General features: G+C 65.9%; 1 protein-coding gene across 1 annotated transcript; it reads right to left on the reverse strand.

The window, feature by feature from the left end:
• Positions 1–295: 295 nt before the first annotated feature.
• Positions 296–14,297, reverse strand: PPRC1 (PPARG related coactivator 1; the record flags this gene model as incomplete). Its single annotated transcript, XM_082002416.1, has 14 exons — positions 296–951; positions 1,276–1,427; positions 1,564–1,685; positions 1,925–1,988; positions 2,159–2,338; positions 3,893–4,697; positions 4,860–4,927; positions 5,285–5,345; positions 5,736–5,789; positions 6,203–8,978; positions 9,351–9,464; positions 9,915–10,070; positions 10,187–10,330; positions 14,157–14,297. 14 exons carry the CDS (start codon positions 14,295–14,297, stop codon positions 848–850), a joined length of 4,941 nt encoding a protein of 1,646 aa, XP_081858542.1. The 3' UTR covers positions 296–847.
• Between the last annotated feature and the right edge of the window lie 7,015 nt (positions 14,298–21,312).

Consider the following 21,312-nt stretch of genomic DNA (forward strand, 5'->3'; position numbering starts at 1 on the left):
TGCCCACTGCGGATGCCTGTAACCTCTCTGCAGTCACACCAACACCTCTCCCTCGGGGCACACCCCGAGAAGGGCTGTCAGACATCCCTCTCCTTCTGGCGAGATGGAGCAAAACCAACCAACAGGCTCACAGGGGACAGGCAGGCGCCGTGGTTGCGCACGCTGCCCTCAGAGCGGGCAGACCCCTGCCTGTACTCCTGCCAAGGGCTTGAGCCCCCTGCACCCCAGTGGGGAGCGGCGGTGGAAGAGGATCTTGCACTGCCCCTCCGTGGCCACCACGGGAGGTGCAGATGGCCCCAAAACCCTGCCGGGCGCCTCGGGGCTGGGGGTTCGGCTCCTCGCTCCAGCAGAGCCCGAGAAGTGGTCTGAAGGGTCTGCGCTGCCTGTCCTCAAAGAGGCATTCACCCCGTGCCAGGCCATTTGGGGGCTGCCGCAGACCCCTCAGAGCTGCTCAGTGACCCCAGTCCTGCTCCACTTTCCACAGACACCCACTCCCGCACCTAGTCCCCAGCCCGCAGAGCCCCCAGGGCAGCCTCATGCCCCGGGGTCCTGAGAGGGCACAGCCCGAGCCCACGCCTGGGAACGGCCCGCATGAAGGAGGAGACGAGGCAGCGCTGCTGTTTGGGCATCCGCATTTATTACGCGGCTGGGGCAAGCCTGGGGCTGCCACTCGCCTAGGCCTCTCCGGTCAGAGGCAAATGACCCGTCCTCCTTAAATACTGGTTATAAAACAAATTTCTTTTTTTCCTTTTTCTTTTTCTTAAAAACCCCATCTCTCTCTCCATACTTTTTTTGTCTTTTGTATTTGAGTATAAAAGTGGGGGCGGGTGCTCCGCCTCGCCTGCCGCTACCTCCGCAGGCTGCGCTGTGCCTGCCGCAGCAGCGTGTCGAAGTCCAGGGAGTCAAACTTGCTCTTGACAGGGGCTGGGTCGAAATCCTCCCGGTTTGAGTCTGGAAGACATGGGGAGAGGTTGCCTTGAGCCATGGGGACATTGGCACAGTGCTGGCCACCCCTGCAGCAACTCCTTCCCATCTCATTTCACGTGCCAACCTCCAGACCCACAGCTGGGCTGATGGAGGACTGGTCCTGGCCTCCATCACAGCACCAGAGGGATGGTGAGCCCCTGCCCAACCTGCCCTTGGGGCAGGACCATCCCTGGACGTGGCCCTGCCCAGCCAAGCCTCACTGACCCCAAGGATAGGGACCCCCCCACACCTCTAGGAAGGAGAGTGGATCCAGGTTGCCCCCCTCAGCTTGGGGGCTGCACGACTCACCCAAGTCGGCATAGTTCCTTCTGCAGAACTGCCGGCGGCCGCCAAAGCACAGGTCAAAGGGCTGCTCATCCGGGCGCCGCAGCTTGTGCCCGCTCTCAATGGCGGCAAAGGCTTCCTCAGCATAGCGGTAGGTGACGAAGCCGTAGTTGTCCCTGGAGCCGGAGAAGGAAGGAGATCAGCAACAGTGCAGTATGTTTGTCCCCCCTTGGTCTGCACTGTCCGCGTGAGGAATGGGAAAAGAGGTGCCATCCCTGGGAAGGGGCTACCCCACATCCCCACAGCTCTTACCCCTCGGAGCGGAAGTGCAGGGTGCACTCCTCGATGTCCCCGAACACAGAGAAGCGGTGCCGCAGCTCCGACCGTGTCATCCTGCTGGGGATCTTGCCAATGAACACAACTCGTCGCTCCTCCTAAGGGCCAGGGATGCACCGTCCCGTGAGATGGGAACAGGGGGACTCGGCACTTCCGAGCCCTCCTGGTGAGCAGGATCTCCCGCACAGAGTGCCCTCCCTGCATGGCCACCCGTCACACCATGCCCTGGCCACAGCCTCCCCGGAATGCTGCCTGCGAGGCTGTGACCCCACAGCTTTCTGAAGTGATGGGGAGCCCCAAATCCCCAGCCCCAGCTTCCCAGCCCCAAAGCACTCACTATTGCACGTTCCTTCTGGAGGATCCTCTGCCTTTGGTAGTGGTCCTGTGCGTCATAACTGTATCTGGCAGGGCAGAAACCAGACATGTGAGCTACAGGGTCTGGGATGCCAGAAGAGAGTGATCCCGGACACAGGGGAGATACTGAAGGAGTGGGTCCACCCCTGCCTGGGACACAGGAGGCCAGGAGATGGGTCTAGGGGAGCTCACACCCCTGCAGGGTGGCCACGCTCACCTTCTCCGCCTGTCACTCCTCCTGCGGGGTGAGGGGGAGCGGGACCGGGACTGGCTGCGGGACGTGGACCTGGACGAGTAGGAGGACGTTGATGATGAGGATGAGGACCTGTCCCGGGACCTGCCACATGACCCACAGCTGGAGCGGGAGGAGGAGCTGTGGGAACATCTTGAGCGGTACCTGGGGCATGGAGAGACACAGCTCAGTGCTGAGCCTTCCCCATGCCCAGCACCATGAGGGTCCAGAGAAGAAAAAAACCTCCATCCTCCCCAAGGTACCCAGCACCCCACTCGGACAGGACCCATGCCCAGGGTGAGGCTGGGCTATGGAAACCTCTCCCCGAGTTTGCCAGGGCAGTAACGACACTATGAAGATGTTGCTCTACTTGGTGCCAAACACCGCAGCGAAAAGGGAGCAGGCTCACAACAGGCACAACCTCTGAAGAGCATGAAACAGTCATGGGGGAACCGTGCAGCACATGGCCACGGCCAGGCAAGAACCCAGGAGAGGCTGGGGCTGCTGTGTTGAGCCCCACACGGTGCACAGGGTGACACTGGAGCCATCACATCCATGTTGCACTCAAAAAACATGTGAATGGAGACCACACATGGCCCTGACCACACTGAGGGCTGTGGCATGCACTGGGACAGGGCTGGGCTTCTGTGCCCACAGACTCCTGCCCACAGGAGCCTCTCTGGCAGGGCCAGGCAAAGCTTACGGGCAGCAGGACTGAACCCACCTTGGGATCCAGCTGTGCTGCCTCCAGCCAGCAACAGGGTCCCTCTCTAAACATGCTGGCCATGGGTGGCCCCCCGCCACGGGTAAACCCAGGCCCCAAGTGTGCTGCCCGGCACTGCCACACACTCTCCTGGAGGACAGCAGGTCTGGACGGCACAGTCTGTGGGGACGTTTCCCAGCACAGGGCCAGCTGTATTTGCTGGAAAGCCACACCAGACAGGGCAAGTCCCTGAGCTGCACATCCCTGGGACAGGGCACTATATACGTGCCCTTTCCAGCTCCAGCCTCCACACCTATTGGCCACCAATGGCCACCTTGGTTGGACAAGCCCTTCGTGCCTGGTGACCTGGGATGTCTCCAAAACCGACCGAACACAGAGGGAAGGGCAGATGAGGGATCCCTTGCCTCCCACGCCAGCTGGGACAGGCTGTACGTCACTCAGATGCACAAGGACTCCAAAAGAAATGCCTCCTGCGAAGACCAAGCCACGGCACTTTCCTACGCAGCCTCCTCCACAAGGAGCACGGCGAACCCCTGAGGCAGCCAAGCCAGACGGGTTTTTCTCTGCTTGCCTCCAGCAGCTCCCTGCTGCCATTGTGGCTCCTCTCATTTCTACACCTGGGGCTGTACCAGCCCCACAACACAAACACCAACACCTACATCAATAAGCCAAAAAAAGCATCCAAAAGCCAAGGCGCAGCCAAGGACTCGTACCATGGTGCTCCAGGAGGAGTAAGGAAGCCTGGCTCAGCAGTGGCTTTGCAGGCACACCTGCCCAGATGGGGGGTTCAGCCAGACACCCACTACCCTGGCAGCGTGCTCCAGCAGCTCCTCCAGTCTCTGCGAGCCAGGCGTCCCTTCAGGGGGACCACAAGGACAAAAAGATAAAATACAGACGTCAGGTAGGTCCACAAAGAGGTGTCTGGGCACCCTTGCAAAAGACTGGCCAGCAGGCAACTGCCCAAAGAGCAAGCAGACAGACGCTCCAGCACTTACCTTCGCCACCGCTTGGGCGGTGGGGAGAACGACCGTGACCGGGATCGGGAGGATGAGGATGAAGATGAAGATGAAGATGAGGACTCGCTAGCTCCATCCGAACTGGAGCTGAAAGAGCGGCTGGCACGGCTCCGGCCAGCCCTCCAGCTGCTGGCAGAGGGGCTGGGCGAGTCCCGGGGTCTCCGGTAGCAGCGCAGGGACCTCTTGGCAGCGGCACGGCCGGGCTGGGCACTGGGAGTCCGCATCTCCTGGTCCCGGCACGGGGATGCGGCTGGAGACAGGAGCACTGAGGTGGGGGGGCTGCTGCACCTGGCGGTGGCCTTGTTGGGGACGCTAGTCCGATAATCCAGGGGGGCTAGGCAGGCCGTCCCCAGGGGCTCCTGGCTGGGCCCCACAGTGGTGGTGGGGGCTGGCGGGGTGGGCTTGGGCTGGTCCAGCGTCCGTTTGGTTAAGGAGGAGATGGGTTTGATAGTGATGTCCCGGTGGTGTTTGACATTCCAGCGGGAGCCACCCTCGGTGGGGGGCTGCGTGCCAGGGCTGCTGCTGCTCTCCGGCCGTGCTGCGCCCGGGATGCAGTAGTCGTGGTCTCCCGAGCAGACGTGGCTGGGGGCTGAGCCGGTGGGGGCTGGCGCGGGGCTCTTCCCCTGGAGCTTGCTTGGGGGCAGCGGCTTGGCTTTCGTCAGCTTGGCCGTCTTCTGGGACCCTTCCTGGGGCATGGACCCAGGTGACTTGGTCTTGGCCAGCAGCGAGACAGCGGGCAATGGCTTCCAGAGCTGGTGGGGGGGCGTCGCTGGAGGGGTGAGGCCTGCAAGAGCACCGGAGGGCTTTCAAAAGCAGCCCCTTGCTGCAACTGCCCAGCTGGGGCTCGCTCCCAGCCCATCTCCCCCCAAGCCCTGGGGTCTCACCCAGCCCCACGACAGTCCCTTCCTGAACATGGCAGGCTCCCTCGCCTCACCGTGGGCATTACCTGCCACATTGGCCAGCTCAGAGGCCTGCAGGCTGTCCGGGGGCTTCCTGTCCTGCTGGGTCTCAGGCCTGAGAAGGGGAACAGAGCTTTGTCAAACACAGTGGCCAAAGCCCAGCCCAAGTGCCCAAGCCTGGGGCACCTGCTCGAGCTATCCCCCTGCCCAGACAGCGGAAGAAGAGGATCTGAGAGAGCTGCAAGGATGAAGCCTGCACAGCCCAGTCATGCCTATCACTGCTTCCCCCAGTTTTTCTCCCTCTGGCCCCCAGCCCAGCGAGGAGCTCCTTTCCTCCTGGGCTGGTGGATGCAGCTCCCAGCAGTTTGGACCCTGCCAGAACAGAGCTGCCCCATGCCCCCACTGAAAGCAGGGCTCAGCCCTCTGCCAGGCTCCACACTGGGGCACCAGTTGCGGAGGTCTCGGTACTCACCCAGAGCTCCCCGCTGGCCGCCGGTCCTCAGGGGGCTGCACAGGAGCCTCCTCCTTCTTGGCTGAAAAAGAGAGTGGGTGGGTGAGGGTGGCAAGAGACTGGGGCTGGAGGGCAGGGGATGGACCCACAGAGCAACCCGGGCACAGCCAGGGAGAGGTTTCACCCAACCCAGCTCCTTGCAGAGCTGCTGGAAGTCCCTTTTCCCTCCCATGCTCTTCACCACCCCCTTGGCCACCCCAGGGACCCCTGGCCGCTTTCACAGGCCAGGAAAGAGATGGGGGCAGAGACACCAGCAGGACAAGGCACCCGGGCAGGGTAACATCAGCCCACAGGCGGCAGCGCCCCAGCCCCCCCACTCCCACCCCGCCACAGGAAGCACAGGCAGCCTGGGGAGGCCAGAGTGGCACAGAGGGAGCCCCGCAGGGGACAGCACAGCACGCCACAACCGCACCTTCAGACTTCTCGAACTGCTCCAGCAGGCTGGACAGGTCGGTGGCTTCGATCCCTGGGCCAGGGAGAGAGCATGGCAAGTCAAGTCAGCCAAAATCCTCCCGGCACCCTGGGGATGCACCCTGGCCCCATCCTCCCCCTGCATCAGCCTCCCCAGGCAACAGGGCAGCGCTGGGGAGAAGTGGCAGCGGCAGAGCCTGCACCAGCTCTGTCTCCTGCAGCGAGGACAGGAGCACCTGGCTCTGCAGCCCCAGGAGGGACCAGTTTGGGCACAGCCAGCCCAGACCATCCATTGGAGGCAATGTCCTGGCAGATTGCTGGGAAGAGACTGCAAGCCCACGGGCACAGCTTTGCCACCCTCGCCCCGAGAAGTGCCAGGAACTGGTCCCGCTACCCCTGGCTGCTGGCAGCACCGCAGCCTTGATGGCTGGTGATGTTCACCCAGCGCCCCATGGCTCTCCTGCTCACCGATCTCACTGATGAAGGCTTGCACGATGTCCTTGCTGCTGTCACTGGGCTGCGCCGGGCTGAGGAGCGGCTGGTGCCTCCATGGCCGTGTGGTGGGTGCCTTTGTGGGCAGGCTGCTCTCTCGACCCACTTTCGGTGGTGGTGCCGCCGCAGCCTGGGAGATGGATTTGTCGCCGGGTGGCTCCTGCCCGACAGCTGCCTTGGGCTCTGGCAGGGCTTTCTCCACCAGCCCCTTGCCCGGCCCTGCAGCCTCCAATGTGGGATGGGTGCCAGGGGACTCCCCAACAGGGCCGGCGGCAGGGGACACCTCCTCAGGGCAATGGATGGCAGCTGGGACGGCCTTTGGGAGCTGGGTGGAGGTTGCAACCTGGGGCTCCTCCGGCGGCTGGGTGGGGGCAGCCTGGGGGTCTGCCGTGTGCTGAGCTGGCGCTGCCGGGGGGACCCTGCTGGGCTGGGCAGCAGCAGCCGATGGGGCTGCCAGGGGCTGGGCAGGGGCTGGAGCTGGAGGGGCCTTGGGGAGAGAGCTCTCCCCCACCAGCCGAGCCTGCCTCCTGGGGTCTGACACCCTGCCGGTCGCTGGTCTGGCTGGGCCACCTGCAGCCCCCATCTCGCTGGCCGGGGTGGCAGGCGGCTGGGCGGGGAAGGCCGGTGGCTCCGGGCAGCTGAGCGCAGGGGCGGCGGGGGGCTGCCCGTGCAGGAGGGCTGTGCTGGGGTGGCTGCCAGCTGGGAAGGCAGCTGTGCCCTGCAGCGCCGCTCCAGGGTCCCCGTATGCCAGCGGAGGCACCGGAGGTGGAATGGGGATTCCTGGCCAGTAAGATGGCGGTGCCCACCCTACCGGGGCATAGGGGCCACCGGGGCCAAAAGGAGGCGGGGGTGGCACGGCTGGCGGGGGCCAGGCCATGGCCGGAGGCGGGAGGCCAGGCACCATGTGAAAAGTACTGGGGGAGCCAGTGCTGGGCGGCGGGGGCAAACCACAGCAGCCCATGGGCTGCGGGCCGAAGCAGGGCCAGGAAGGCACTGGTGGGTAAAGGGCGTAAGTACCAGCAGAGGCTGGCGGCATCCCAGAGCCGGCTGCCCCAGAGGCTGGGGGCACGTTTGGTGCGACAAAAGGCATTGGTGTTGATGGGGCTGGTGTGGCCGTGGCAGGTGCCAGAGCCATGGCAGGTGCCGGAGCTGAAGCTGGAGCGGCAGGAGCTTTGCTGACAGGAGAAGGGACAGCAGCAGGGCTGGCGGGTTTCTCCGGGCTCTTCTGCACGCTGGCCGCCTCAGTGGTGGGCCACGCAGATGACACCAGGCAGGGGATCTCTGCCAGCTCTGTTGGAGGCTCGGGGACGCTGGGCCACTTGCTGGCCGCTTGCTTCTCTCCGTCCTTCCTGCCGCCGGGGCTGGGCTGGCGGTGCAGCATGCGGATGCGGTATTCCCGCAGGCTCAGGGCCTTGGGCTTGGCTTCCTTGGACAGGCCCTCGCTCGGGTCCGCTGCCGGCAGGCTCTGGGGGGGCTCTAGCCCCACGCCTCGCTCCGGGACTGGAGACGCAGCCTCGGTGACCCCGCTGCCCTGACCAGCGGCCGGCTGTGCATCCCCTTCACCCTGGTCCCCTGTGCCAGGACACGCAGCTGCTGGCAGCTCCTCCACGCTTGGTGTGGTCTTCTCCGGAGCCACCACAGTCTCAGCCTTCTCCAGGGCTATGGTCACCGTTTCTGCCACCAGCTCCTCTCGTGGCTCCGGCTGTGCCTTCTCAGGCAGGGAGGCCCCTGCCATGCTCCGGGGCCTGCCCCGGGGCCGTGGCACCTGCTCGGCATGCAGCTCTATCTGCCCCTCCTGCCGGGCTCGCTCCAGCTGCCGCGCCAGGAAGTCCGAGACCTGGACAGAGGGGCGCGCTGCCCGCCGCCGGCTGGGAGGCGGCTGGCCCGGGGCCTGCCCGGAGCCGGCCGAACGGAGGCGGTGGGCCACGCAGTCCCTGCCTGGCCTGGCATACTCGCTTTGGTCCTCTGCTTTCTTTTTCCGACTCTTTCTTGCTCTCTCACGGCCGCGTCCTGTCTCTGAGCCCTCTCGTTTGCCACCCGCTAGTGCCTCTGCGCTGCGCTGGGAGCTGCTGTCAGGGCTCCAGGCTTCAGGCACTGCTGTCTCCGGCGGGGACACGCTCTCTGGGGTAGTGCAGGAGAGCTCCTTCCCAGGCAGTTTCTCCTCCTTCTCCTCCTCCAACACATTTTCCTGAGCTGGAGCTCCTGGCATCTCCTCTTGATCCTCTGGGATTGACTCCCCAGTACCCTCCTCTGCTCCCAGGAGCTGGGGCTCCATGCTAGGGAAGCTGGGGGCCAGCGGCTGCAGGACCACAGGGATCTCCACGCTCTCCCCCTCACCAGGCACAATTTCCAGCAAGACGGGACCACTCAGGAGCTCCTTTGCCACAGGCTCAGTCTCAGGGTCCAGGCACACAGTGAAGGTGGGCAGGCAGTAGGGGTGCATGGACTTCACCAGCTCGCTCAGGGACACATCTCCCGTGTTGATGATGCAGGGGTCTTCGCGCTCCTCCAGCACTGCCCTGGCCCCACTCATGCAAAACTCCCCAGCTTCCATGCTGCTGTCTAGCTCTGGGCTCAAGGCAGCCTCCTCCTCCTCTTCCTCCCCGTCGCTGCGTTGCGGCAGGGGCTGCTCTCGGGCCCAGTGCCGGCCCAGCTTCCTCTCCACCCTTGGAGTGCTGCAGACTTGCTTCTTCGGCAGCACCGGGTCCTCAAGGCCATGAACAGCACGGTCCCAAGCCAGGTCTGTGTCAGTCTGGGAAGAGGAATCAGAGTGAGCTTCAGCTCCTGGGCTTTCACTGCAGCCCTCCAGGCACAGCCAACTGTGGGTCTGCTGCAACTCTGCACCAAAGCCCCTGGGCAGACAAAATGCTGGGACACGTTTGACCCTCCCAGTAAGACACAACACTGGAAACTCGCCATCCCTATGGGTGCATCCGCAGCATCCCCAGTCCCACAGCGACCACCAGCTGGGGCAGCCCCTGCTCCCACTGCCACCAGCCCTGCCAAAGCATCGCTTTGGGGAGAGGATGCCCGTGCCAGGCGGGCGGGCAGGGGGGCAGCAGGGACAGATACCACAGCACCATCCTGACGCTGCTCCTTCAGCTTCCCCTGCTCAGCTGCTCACCTTCCCAGCCACAGAGACGCTGCTGCCGGTCAAAGGCCTGAGAGCCTTGGGTGGCTCCAGGGCAGGGCTCTCGCACTCCAGCGACGGCCGGGATAAGCTGAGAAACTTCTGGAACTGGAGAGGAGACAAACAGAGCATGAGGCAGCGGCAGATTTCTGCTGCTGGAGGGAACAGGCCGTCCCCCTGCCCTGCACCAGTCACGTACGTCACCGCACAAAGCCCAGGAACAAGCTCAGCCCCATTTCACCCATGGCATGCACAGCCCTGGCTGCCCGTGCAGTGGGGGACATGCTGCTCGCTGGAGCCTCCAGCACATCTCTGTCTCTACACCAAGACCCAAGGTGAAGGTACTTCACCTGCACAGGAGCTCCAGGGGGGTCCAGGCCTGCCTCAGCCCTTCTCTCACATCACTGGTCAGAGGGACCATCCCAGGTCACTGGGCACCAGGATCTCAGCACCTCAGGGCACCCCTATGCCAGAACCTGGCAGGTCCTTGGCTGAGCACCACCTGAGCATCTTCCCACCCCTGTTCTGGGCTCGGGCTGGCTCTACCTCGCAACTCACCGAGGGATTCTCCCGCTCCCGAGGTGAGGTAAGCAGCTCTGCATCCATGATGGTGTCGAAGGGGGACAGGGTTTCATCATCCGTGCTGTCCAGGATCTCGGTGATGGCAGTCAGCAGGGACAACTCATTCTGTGCGTCCAGGCAGGCCTTGGTCTGCTGAAAGGGCAGAGGTGGTTGGGCACGGCCATGGGGGACGCTGCCGCCACCCTCACCCAACCCACAGCCAGAGTCGGCCTGACCGCCACTTCCTGCGCCCACGTGTGGGTTCCCACCTCGCTCAAAGAGAGGTCCTCGATGATGGAGATCACAGAGGAGTCAAGATAGTTCTGCATTGTCCCCAGGATCTCTTCGGCCTCCAAGATGGTTTCTGCATCCAGCGACGTTAAGTTCAGGTCATCCTCCTCGAGGGAAAAGCACTGTCGAGGAGCGCAGGGAGCCAGGTAAACACTTTGCAAAGCATGGCTACCAGCGCTGGCTGCCTCCGCAGCGCAGGTGGGCTCCCAGCTCACTGCCGCACCCCCGAACACGTAGGGGAGGCAGGCGGGACACGGCCGTGCTGCAGGTCAGAAGATGGCACAGGGCTCCTTTCCCCCTTGCTTTTTGGGGGAGTTTTGGGCCAGTTCGCCCCACTGCACAAAACCCCGTGCCACTTTCAGCCTGAGCCTCCACACCAAAAACTCCTGCTCCATTCGCTCCGCAGCTGCGGGACTGGGAAAGAAGAATCGATAAACCCCCAGCAATTCCCAGGCTCTGCCCAACACCATGCGTCGCTCGTGCTGGACAGGGAGGGAGAGGCAGGCTCCCCCCGCCCGACAGACTGTCACGCGCTCCTCTGACTCTGGCTGTCGGCGCTTCAGATAAGCCCAAAAACATTACGAAATTCATAACAAAAGCGCAGGAGTCAGCAACAGGGATGCAGCCGGCTGCCGCTGCCAGGGCCCTACCCCGACACCTCTGCTGCAGGCTACAAGAGGACACGGGCTGTGCTCACGATCCAGGACCAAACCGGCTTTGTTGATGTTCTTCCTTCAAATTCCCAGCCCCACGTCCATTCCAGACCCCCAGCCAGCTCCAGGGATGTTCAGGTAACGCCCGGTAACTTTGGAAAGGTCTTTGCACGCACCCTGTGGTGCCACACAGCCCAGCGCTGCAGGGCAGCCAGGAAAAGCCAGGAAAAGCCAGATGCCAGGCGAGAGCAGGGGTTCCAGCCCCCGGCCAAGCAGAGCCGCCGGACACGCAGCCTCTGCCAGCAGCGGAGCGGCAGCACAGGCACGTCACCAGCACAAGACAGGACGTGAATTCCTGTTTGCAGATGGGCTTAGGCAGAGATAACACAGTCAGGGAAGATAAGGGCACCAAGGACGGAGCCCTGGGAGAGCACACCTCCTTCCCAAAGCTGGCAGGGAGCAGGCAGCGAGCTGTCCTCCCCCTGCAGCAGCATGGGGAGAATCTGGCCAAAACCTGGAGGATGCTCATCTGATGCGGCTCACCTGCGTTTCATGTAGGTACCACAGCTTGTACAAGCCTGAGCCCACGCAGGACAAAATGCCCCCTGTCCCTGTACAAGGACTGCCTGAACTTTGAAATCCTTTTCTGGCAAGAGGGAAGCTGCACCAGAGGGAGAGCAGGCATTTCACTAAATAGGTCTTCCCTAAAATATGGCAGCACCAAAGCCACCTGCCCAAACCCCCGGCCCCTGGGGCTCTTCAGACTTGCCCCCATCAGACAGAGCAGACACCACCAGCCACGGCACAGCCAGGAGCCCTGTGCAACCCCAGAGCACGGGCACTCCAGGACCAGGCTGGGAACCAAAGCCAGGACCCCCACAGCAATGCCCCGCATCCACCCGGCCCAAACCCCCCTGGCCTGTTACTGTGTGCCGACACAGTAGCCCCGAAGAGCAGGAGCCTGCAGTGGTTTGGGGCTCAGTGGGTGGCTCAGCAGCCCGGGCACCCTCTCCCAGCGCTCTCCATCTGGAAGCGGAGTCCACCGGTGACACCGGGGCACCACTCCACCCCACAAAGCAGACCAGGCTATGGAGCAGGCTCAGTATCTCCAGTCCCCTCCTTCGGCTGGCGCTGGCTGCCAGTCAGAGCCCACGCAGAGCCCCGCTGGCAGACGTCTACGGCATAGCCGGCCGCAATTCCCGGCCAATCCTCCTGGAGATACCGGGAGGAGCAGGGAAGCACATCCAGGCTCGCACACCCAGCAGCGCCAATGGCCAGTGCGCAGCCCTGAGTCAGTGGTGACCACCGGAGGAGCCAGCGGGAGGGGTCTCATGGAGCATCAGCCGCCGAGGGACGTGGAGGCTGGCTCAGCCCTGCCTGCTGACAGCACGGGGGTCTGGGGGATGCCCCCAGGGCTGCAGGGCCCGGCCTGTCTTGCCACAGGGCTGGCTCTCCCCAAAAGGCAGTGTCTAATAAGAGGTTTCCAGCTGTGACCCGCGCTGGACGTTTGGAGGGAGGGAAGGAAAATCCTCCCACTCAAATGGCCTCTTCCCGCGGCTCCTGCCTGCAGCTCAGGAGGGAGGGAGGGCGAGCTCCCAAGCCCTCCTCAACTCCTTTGACTCAGCGCCTTACAACAAGGAGTCCCACAGCCGTGAGTCACCGGTGAAGGAGGCTGTGTTCCCCCAGGACTCCCTTTGATCCACCTGGGGCCGGGCACCTCCTTCAGCCCTCGCCGCTTGTGCGTCGGGGCGGGGGTACGAACCAGCCCAGCCTGCTCCCGTGTCCCTGCCTGCTCTCCTCCCTGCCACAGACCCCCTAGCTCAGGGGGACACCCTCCGTGCCCTCCCAGCTCCCTGTGTTTGCTTCACACTCAGCAGGTACAAGGCCACACGCCGCGGGTCACAGGGACATCCAAGGACAGGCTTGGGCACTGCTGGGGAGAAGGGAGGATGCCCGCCGCCTCAGAGCGAGCTCTGGGCACACGGGGAGCCAGGGTTTGAGCCAAAAGCTTAAGTTGGAGACAGTCCGAGCGCGGCCACCAGCACCCAACCGGAGCAGGGGATGCTGCGCTTGCTGCTGCGGTACCCAGGAGGCACAACCGAGGCCTCTGCGGGCAGCTGCCCGTCTGAGCTGCACTGGCAATGCACGACACGTGCGCCCGGCGTGCTGCGTCGGGACTACGCCCCAAGCAGAGGGCAGCCATCCTCCCCGCAGCACTCCAGCTGGGCTCCGGCCCTGGGCCGGCTGCCAAGGAAGCTTCACCTGGCTGGAGCTGCCTGCAAGGGCGAGGGGCTACCGCCTGCCCGGTGAGCCCGAGAGTCGGGAGGCTCCAGCTGGCTGGTGTGGCACCGGCAGAGGATGATCCATGAATTCCTCAGCTGCATTTGGGAAGTGTCAGGCAGGATCATTCCCTCTCTTCTCCCCGCCCCATATCAGGGAGAAGCGAGACGGGCTCAGCATCCCCCTGCCCGGGCTCGGGGTGGGGTCTCTCCCCTGGCAGCCCTCGGGGCAGCCCCTCGGCCAGGAAGGAGCACCGGGAAGAGGCAGCAGCGTGGGGCTCCCCAAACCCCCAACCAATGCACAGGCAGGTGCCCTCGGTTCCTGTGCACCCCACGCTCCCCGTCCAGGGCACCGGCCCCGCACCGGCAGGACCCCGCCTGGGCCAGTGACACCGGCGGTGGCAGGGACGCGGCAGCACCGCGCCTCAGACCGGACCCGGGTGGGGGGAGACGCTTCCCCCGGGATAAGCCCCCGTTGCAGTTCGGGAAGCTCCTCCGTCCCGGAGAGGGCCGGAGCACGCCTCGTCCTCCACCGAGAGCTCCTGCCACCGACACCATCGGGTATCGGTGTCCCAACCCGCCCCCCCCGCAGCTGCAGGTGGCGGAGGGCGGCGGCGGGATAGAGGGACCGCGAGGGGGGGGGGGATCGACACCCCGCCGGCGTCCCCCTGGCCCCCACTCCCCAGGAGCTGGGTGTCACCTCCCGTGGCAGCCACCAAGACCCCCGCCCCAGCCGGTCCCGGAGACGTGCCACCGCCCCCCCGCCCCACGGGTTCCCCGCGCCGGTGCCGCCGGTGCCACCGGTGCCGCCAGCACCCCACCCCGGCGGGAGACCACCGGGCGCCCCGCTCCGCCTGCGGGAGGGGCGTCCCGGCCCATGTGGAGCCCCCTGCCCGCCGCCGGCGCGGCAGGCCCGCTCCCGGCACACGTGGTGCCGCCGCCGCGGGAGCCGCCCCGGCCTCCACGTGTCACGGCACGGCGCGGCCCGCCGCGCCTCCACCGCCGCCGCCGCCTACCTGCAGGGGGCTGCCGGCGCGGAGGGGCAGCTCGCGCGGAGCGCCGCCGCCCGCCAGCCCTCGCGGAACAGCCCCGGCCGTGCCGCCGCCGACCCCGGCCCCAGCCGCGGCGGGCACCGCTCCGCCCCGCAACGTCGCCATCTTGGCGCCTCCGCTCCCAGCGCGGCCACTGCCGGGCGCGGCACGTGACCGCCACCGGCCCCGCACTACAGCTCCCGGCGGCCGCCGCGCCGCCCCACTCCGCCCCGCGCGGGGCACGCTGGGAGCGCACCCCTTCGCCGCCGGCGGCGCGTCAAACGGCGGACGCTGGCCGACGGGTGCACCCGGCCGCAGGCGGGGGGGGAGGGGGGGCTCAGGCGGCCATCTTGAAAGCGGGCAGGCCCTCGAGCTTCGCCGCCATCTTTGGAGCCGGCGAGGGAGAAGAGGGTCGGCCCCGCCCTGAGGTGCGCGTGGGCGGAGCGGAGCGGCGTCACTGGCGGGAAGCGCCCAATCGGGGCTGGGTGGCCGCGCGTTTTCCCGCGGCGCCGGCGGGCCCGCCCCGCTGCCGGCTCTGCTGCACACGTGGGCGCGGCGGCCTCCGCCCTCCCGCGGGACTGGCGGGGGCCACGCGTGTCTTCTGGACTCCCGGGGAGCGGGGACAGAGCTGCTGCAGGAGCAGCGCCCGGCCGGGGCTCGCTGTCCCCCGGCTGTGAGGCTGTCCTGCGTGGGGAGGTGCCTTTGCAGCAACGCAAATGGAGTTTCATCGAGCCAAACCTCGCGTGGGGTTGGTGGGGGTGACACGCACATATGACGGGCAAGCGGGAGTGAAAAAAAAACTAGCAGGGTCGAAGGGCAGGATGGGCACCATGAGCTGCCCTGCAGCCTCCTGGCACGGCTACGGGAGCAGTACTGGCTACCAAGGAACAGCCTGTGTTTGGGCTTGTGCAGCTCTCCGGAGCTGGCACACAGAGACCGCCTGGAGGACGTGAGGGATGGGAGGACACCAAACTCGGCTTATTTGACACTGCTGCGGTCCAGCCCAGTTTCCCAGGAAGGGGCAGGGGATGCTGGTGTGCACGGCTCTTGGTCTCATGCCCTTCTGGTACCTTCTGGTACCCCCTGTTCAGTAAGCCTGGAGCCCCTTTGGGTGCTGTCACCTCCTGTGGCTCATCCTCCACCGCCGTGACAGCAGAATTGTCTTGTGGGGCGCAGGGATGCGCTCACAGCAGCACAAGTGCAGCGTGGATGTGCTGGTAGGAGCTCTGCGGTGCAGTATAATTCTCCTGGCCTCTCCGTCGGTCCCTGGGGGCACAGACCTGCCCAGGACCCTCTGGGATCCACAGCACAGAGCTGCTTTGTTCAGCCCTGTGTGCCTGGCCCCTAAGCTGGGGCATGTCTGACATGCGGAGCCTCATCCTGCTGCCACAAGGGACTTTCATCTGCGATCACTGGTCCCACATCACCTCCTGCCTCGCAGGGGCTGCTCCTTCCTGGCAATAAACAGGTTTTTGTTTAGGGGAGCTGCTCCCCTCTTCCTCCAGCCAGTCTGTAGCACCTTGCAAGCCTCTCGTTAACACCCATGTCCAGCCAAAACTCTGGCCAAGCAGCAGCCAGGCAGCTATGGACCCATGTGTCAAGCACCGGCGAGGGCCTGCTGAGTTGTGTACACCCCTGGGGTGCCAGGCGCAGGAGGTTGTGTGGGTTGTAACTTGCCCCCGGCGCTGCAGGGGAAGCAGGGAAGCCTGAGGAAACGTTCCAGCCCTCCATCTGCAACCCTGGAGTTGTTGCCCCTCTGAAAGACACTTTGCACCACCTGAGCTCAACATGTCTAAAGCAAGGAACAAGTCACTTTGGAAAAGCCCGTGTCTCTCCACCAGCCCGAGGAGAAGCTGGCCATGACCCAGCACCCAGGAACCTGCTGACAGGGATGTGGAGCGATGGTGCCTCAGAGCCCCGCAGCTTTCCTCCTCCTGCTCCAAACCCTCCTTTCCCTCCGTGTCCTCTCCCTGGGGCACATCCAGAGCGTGCAGTGACCTGCCCAGTCACTCCAACCCTGCGTGTGGCAGGACCATGCAGCATTGCGAAGCCAGTCCTCCCCAGAGAAGCCCAGCCTGATGTGAGCCCTGCACATGGGACCATATCCCCTGCACACCAAGTCTCTGGGGCGCAACCAGAGGAAAACCCATGTGCATGTACTTCCCTCCCCTGGTATGACCCACAGCAGGGGTGCTGTCCTGGCACTGGGGCAGTGCCAGGCACTCCTCCTGGTTTACAAGGAAAAACAAACAACAGGTAGAAAGGAAAATGCATGTACGGCATCCCAGCTCCACAGCTCCCCTCCATGCGCAGCGATGGTGCCCCCAGCCAGGCACAGCCTGCGAACAGCCCATTGTGATGCTGCTCGGTGCTCAGCCTGTGCAGCACCCAGAGCGGACAGCTTGCTTGGGGCTAACAGACTGCAAAGGAGAGCTCAAACCCATGTGATGCTTAAAGGACACCCAGTGAAGAGGAATGTGAATCCCACCCGGGCAGGAGCAGATGGCCTGGCGTTGGTCCTTCAGCGAGGAGAGGGGGCCCAGGCTGCTGCTCCCACCATGGGGCTGGGGCTGCGTCTTCGCAGGGTGGCAGAGGGATGGCACCTGCCTTTGCAGCTGGGGCCCCCACAGCTGGGGTGTTGCTGCCCCTGGGGTGCACTGGGGAGCTTTGGGGAAACTGGGCCTTGTCAGCAGCAGGCATGCAGGGTCCTGCAGAGCTGTGCATCTGTGAGGCTGGAGGAGGATCCCTCACGAGGCTCCTCTTGCGGGGCTGATGCTCGTAGGGCATGGCCCCAGGGAGACCCTGGAGGGATGCTGTCATATCCCTGCACAGCACAGGGTGCAGCACAGATCCCAGCAGCTCCCCTGCCTCCTGCCTGGCAGCCCCTGCCACCTCTGCACAAGGTGCAGTAAAGGCTGGCCACGACCTCCCCGACCGTGCAGCACGCTGCTGCAAACCCTCTTCCTTCCTGCCCCCGGCTCTGCGGCTGCCTGGCCCCTTCCCTCCCACTCGCCTGTCTCCAGCCTCCCCAGGGCTGTCAGTCCCCACGGTGCCCCAGGCTGGGGCACTGCCAAGGTTCCAGACAGTACCAGGCTCACGCAGCACTGTGCTGAACAGCCATGGAGTCCCCTTCTTGTTCCCCTGGCTGCCGGGGTGGCAATCGCCGGTAGCTGCCCTGGGATGCCGATCTCGGCCGGGCACCATCGGGCGCTGGGCTTGGACGGGTGGGTTCATCTGTTCCCCTGGATGCAAGTGCCCGTGCTCTCCTCCCTCCATCTTCTCCCTGGTTCTTTCCCCATCCCTGGGGAAGGGCAGCCTGGGCCGGGCGGCTGCTGGCTGCCTGCTGGGAGTGGCAGCCGGGGGCCTCTGCAGGGCCCCGGGGAGCGGCGCCGGGCCCCCCCGCCCCGCACCAGAGACAGCCAGGAGGGGAGGCTCAGCCCAGCGCCACCTCCCCGGGGAGGACAAGTCTCCACGGGCTACACAGCCCGTGGCGCTGGCAGCCCTCGCCCACGGGTGTTTTGGGGGCAGCGATGCACCCATGGGGTCCCCTCCTTCGATGGCTGCAGACCCAGGGGCAAGCGCCAAGGCCCGGGGCCTGAGGGGCCCTTGCCCGCCCCCCTCCCCTTCCCTCCCCTCCCGCCCCACCGGACCGAGGGCCGTGCTGGGCACCCCAGGGCACGGGAGGACGGGTCCCCGCGCCGGGGGCGACCGGCGGTGCCTGACATGGCGCCGCGCCCGCCCTCGGCCTGACGCCGAGAAGGGGGGGGAGGAAGGGGCGCGCGGGCGTGCGCGGCGGCGGTCCGGGGGGCGCGCACGCACGCACGCAGCACGCACGCGCCCGCGGGGGCGGGGGGGGCGTCCCGCGCACGCGCAGAGGCGCGCCCGCCCGCCCGCCGTCGTCGCCGCTGCTGCCGCCGCCGCCGCCCCCGCTCCCGCTCCGCCGCCGCGGCGGCCCCCGCCCCGCCCGCTCCCGCCCTCGCCGCCGCCGGTCCGCGGCGCGCCCGCCCGCCCCTGGCCGTGGCCGTGCCCGCGGCCGCGCGGGGTTGCCCGCTGCCCGCCGCGCCGGAGTCCGCGGCGCGCCGCCCATGCGAGACCCCCGCGGCCCGGGCAGCGCGCAGCGACCCCCGGCCGGGCCAGGCATGTGAAGATGTCAGTGGGCTGTGCATGCCCTGGTGAGTGCCGCGGGGGGCCGGCGGCGTGGGACTGCCCGTGGGGTCTGGGGTCCCCACGGCGTTGGGACTGGCGGTTATGGGGGGGGGCACTGGTATTACTGCTGGGGTCTGTCTATGGGACTGCGGTCCGCACGGCGTTGGCGTTGGGGTCTGGTTATGGGGCTGGGTCCCCAAAGCATGGGGACTAGAGTCTGGTTATGGGGCTGGGGTACCCATGGCATTGATGCTCGTGTCCAGCTATGGGGTGGGGTCCACACGGCATTGGTGCTGTGGGCTGTCCATGGGGCTGGGACCCCACAGTGTGGGTGTTGGGTCTAGCCATGTTGCCAGGGTCCCCATGCTGTGGCTGCTGGGAGCCAATTATGGGGCTGAGGTCTCCATGGCATTGGTTCTGGGGTCTGGCTGTGGGGCTGAGTTGCTGGGATATGCCTACTGGGAGCTGGCTATGGGGCTGGGGTCTTCTTAGCATGGGTGCTGCAGTTTGGCCATGGGGCTGGGGTCCAGCAATGGAGTGGGGGTCAGCAAAGCGCGGAGTTTGGGATCTCAGCCCCATGGCCATTGGGTCCAGCCGTGGAGATGGGGTCCCCATGGTATGGCTGCTCTGATCTATCTGGAGTCCCCAGGGCATGTCTGCTGGTGTCCAGCTATGGGGCTGGGCCCCCACACCATGAGTGCTGGGGTCTGGCTGTGGAGCTGGGGTCCCCATGCATGGGTGCTGAGGTCTGCTCATGGGGCTGGTGCCCCATGGCATGGGTGCTGGTGCCAGCCCCAGGGCTGGGACCTCACGGGCAGGGTTCCCCAGGGGCGCTGGGCAGGCTCTCGGGTGGCACTGTGAGGGGTGACCCCAAAGCAGCCCCCATGGCTGGGGCAGTAGCTCTGTGGGGTGGCCCTGCTCCCCACGTGGGTGTGGGGCACAGGGTCCCTGGAGGGGCTTAGCTGTACAGCTGGTGGGTGCTGGGTGCCCCCCCGTCATGGCCACTGCGGGATGGCTGCTGGGGGGGCTCCATCCCCCTCCCAGCCCCCACGGGCTGGCGGGGCAGGGCTACTGGGGTACCTCAGGGGGTGTGACGAGTTGGCAAGGTCTCAGCACCCGTCAGAGTGTTCCTGCAGGTATGCTTGCTGGGATGCCCTGGGTCTGGGGCAGGTTTGGGGCAGCTGGCCTGGCTGCGTTGCTCGCCGCTGGGTGCGGGACATCACCGTACCGAGGGCAGGGGTCCCGGAGGGCCGCCAGAGCCGGCTCCAGCACCAGCTCCTGGTGGCGCTGCGTTGTGGAAGTGGGGAGCCCTGCCCAGGGGTGTCTGGGGGCTCCGGAGATGGGGTTCTGCCATTTCCCTGGGCAGCCGGCGCTTGGGGTCCCTGTGGGGGGACATTGGGGACGCTCCTCGGCCCAGCTCCCATGACAGCGTTCCAGTGTCCCAACGCTCCCGAGGGAGCCTCCCGCCGGGCCAGGACCCCTGCGCTGGGGGGCTGTGGCGGGCAGCAGTACGCTGTGACAGCACGCGGTCCCCACGCATCCCCGGGGGCTGCCTGCCCTGAGGGGTTTGCAGCTGGATCCCGGGGGCGGGGAAGGGGGGTGCCCCTGTGTGGCGGCCCCCCGCCCCTGCGCTGCCTGCGCCTCTCCGCCGTGTTTCCATGAAGGCAGGCGGCCCCTTCCCCCATCCTCCTCCTCCATCTCCCACTGGAAGCTGCCAGAGCGCTGCTTCCTCAAGCAGAAAGTCACGTGAACCTCCCTGCGAGCCAGGCTGAGCAGCCACAGCACCCGCCCCGGCAGGCACCCCGCACCCGGGGGCTCGACCCCCCTGCCCGGCACCCCCCTGGCCTTGGCGGGGGTCCCGCCTTGGCGGTGGCAAAGGCAGAGCTGTGGCTAACGGCAAGGCCCCATCGCGTCCCCCGGGAGCTGGCCCCGTGCCACCGGGAATGTCATCGCCATGTTAGTGGGCGCAAAGCAAGGGGGGGGTCCCCCTTGGTGCGGTGGTGGGGGCCCGTGGGGTCACCCCGCGGCCAGTAGCATCCCTGCGGATGGCGGGGGGGTGGGGTGTGTGGGTGTGTGTGTGTCCCGCTGACGCCTGCTCCCCTGCGGTGGGGAGGACACGCGGGTGCGTGCAATGTGCGTGTACACATGCGTGTGCCCCCCGCCCCGCTCCCCCGCTGGGGCTGGGTGGCACATCCAGAGCCTGCGCCCCCCTCCCCCTTCCCCTCCCCGGACTGTTTATCGGAATATAGAAAAAACAAGCTCTGCCGCTGGCCTCCCGCCAGCCAGAAACATTTAATGAGCCGCTCTGCCCAGGCTGCTCTTGGGGGCTGCGTTAACTTGGAGGAGTTTCCTGCCTGGGAGCTGCTGCCGGGGGGGTCTTGGCCTCCCCCCTTCAAAATCATGCCCTCCCAGGGGGGTTGATGTGCTCCCTTGTCGTCCCCAGAGGAGCATCCTGCCCCGCTGCAGCCCCTCTTGCACCCCCTCGGGATGTTTCCCTAATCCTCGCTCCCCTCTGCAGGAGGTTTGGGGCGTGGGGGGGGGGCTGCTCAGCTGGGAACCTGCTGAGTCCTTGTGCCTGAGGATGGTGAGGAGCTGCTGGGGTCGATGGAGGGCTGGGGGGGCTTCAGCCCCCAGCCCAGAAATGGAGATGTGAGCAGGGAGAGTGTGCCAGGCTCAGCGTGGAGCCGGTGGAGGCTGGGCAGCAGCTGGGCAGGTGCTGGTGCTGCTGTCCCCGAGGCCGCTCGGAGCAGGGCTGGCAGCCTGGCCGCTGGGCTCAGCCCTTCGCACCAGGCAGGTCTTGGCATCCAGACCCCAGCAGGGTCCTGAGTCCTGGGAGCAGCGTGCTCCCCGCATGGTCTGCGCTTTCTTTTAAAATTATTTTAATTGTTATTATTTTTCCCCTCGTAGTCGTGGTGTCGGTGCAGAGAGGGGGAGGAGGGGAGCAGAGCGGTGCTCCCTCCCCACGAGGCTGGCTCCGGCTTCACCTCAGGGAAGC

This window comes from Phaethon aethereus (genome assembly GCF_964289735.1).
Source record: "Phaethon aethereus genome assembly, chromosome: 7".
Classification (NCBI taxonomy): domain Eukaryota; kingdom Metazoa; phylum Chordata; class Aves; order Phaethontiformes; family Phaethontidae; genus Phaethon; species Phaethon aethereus.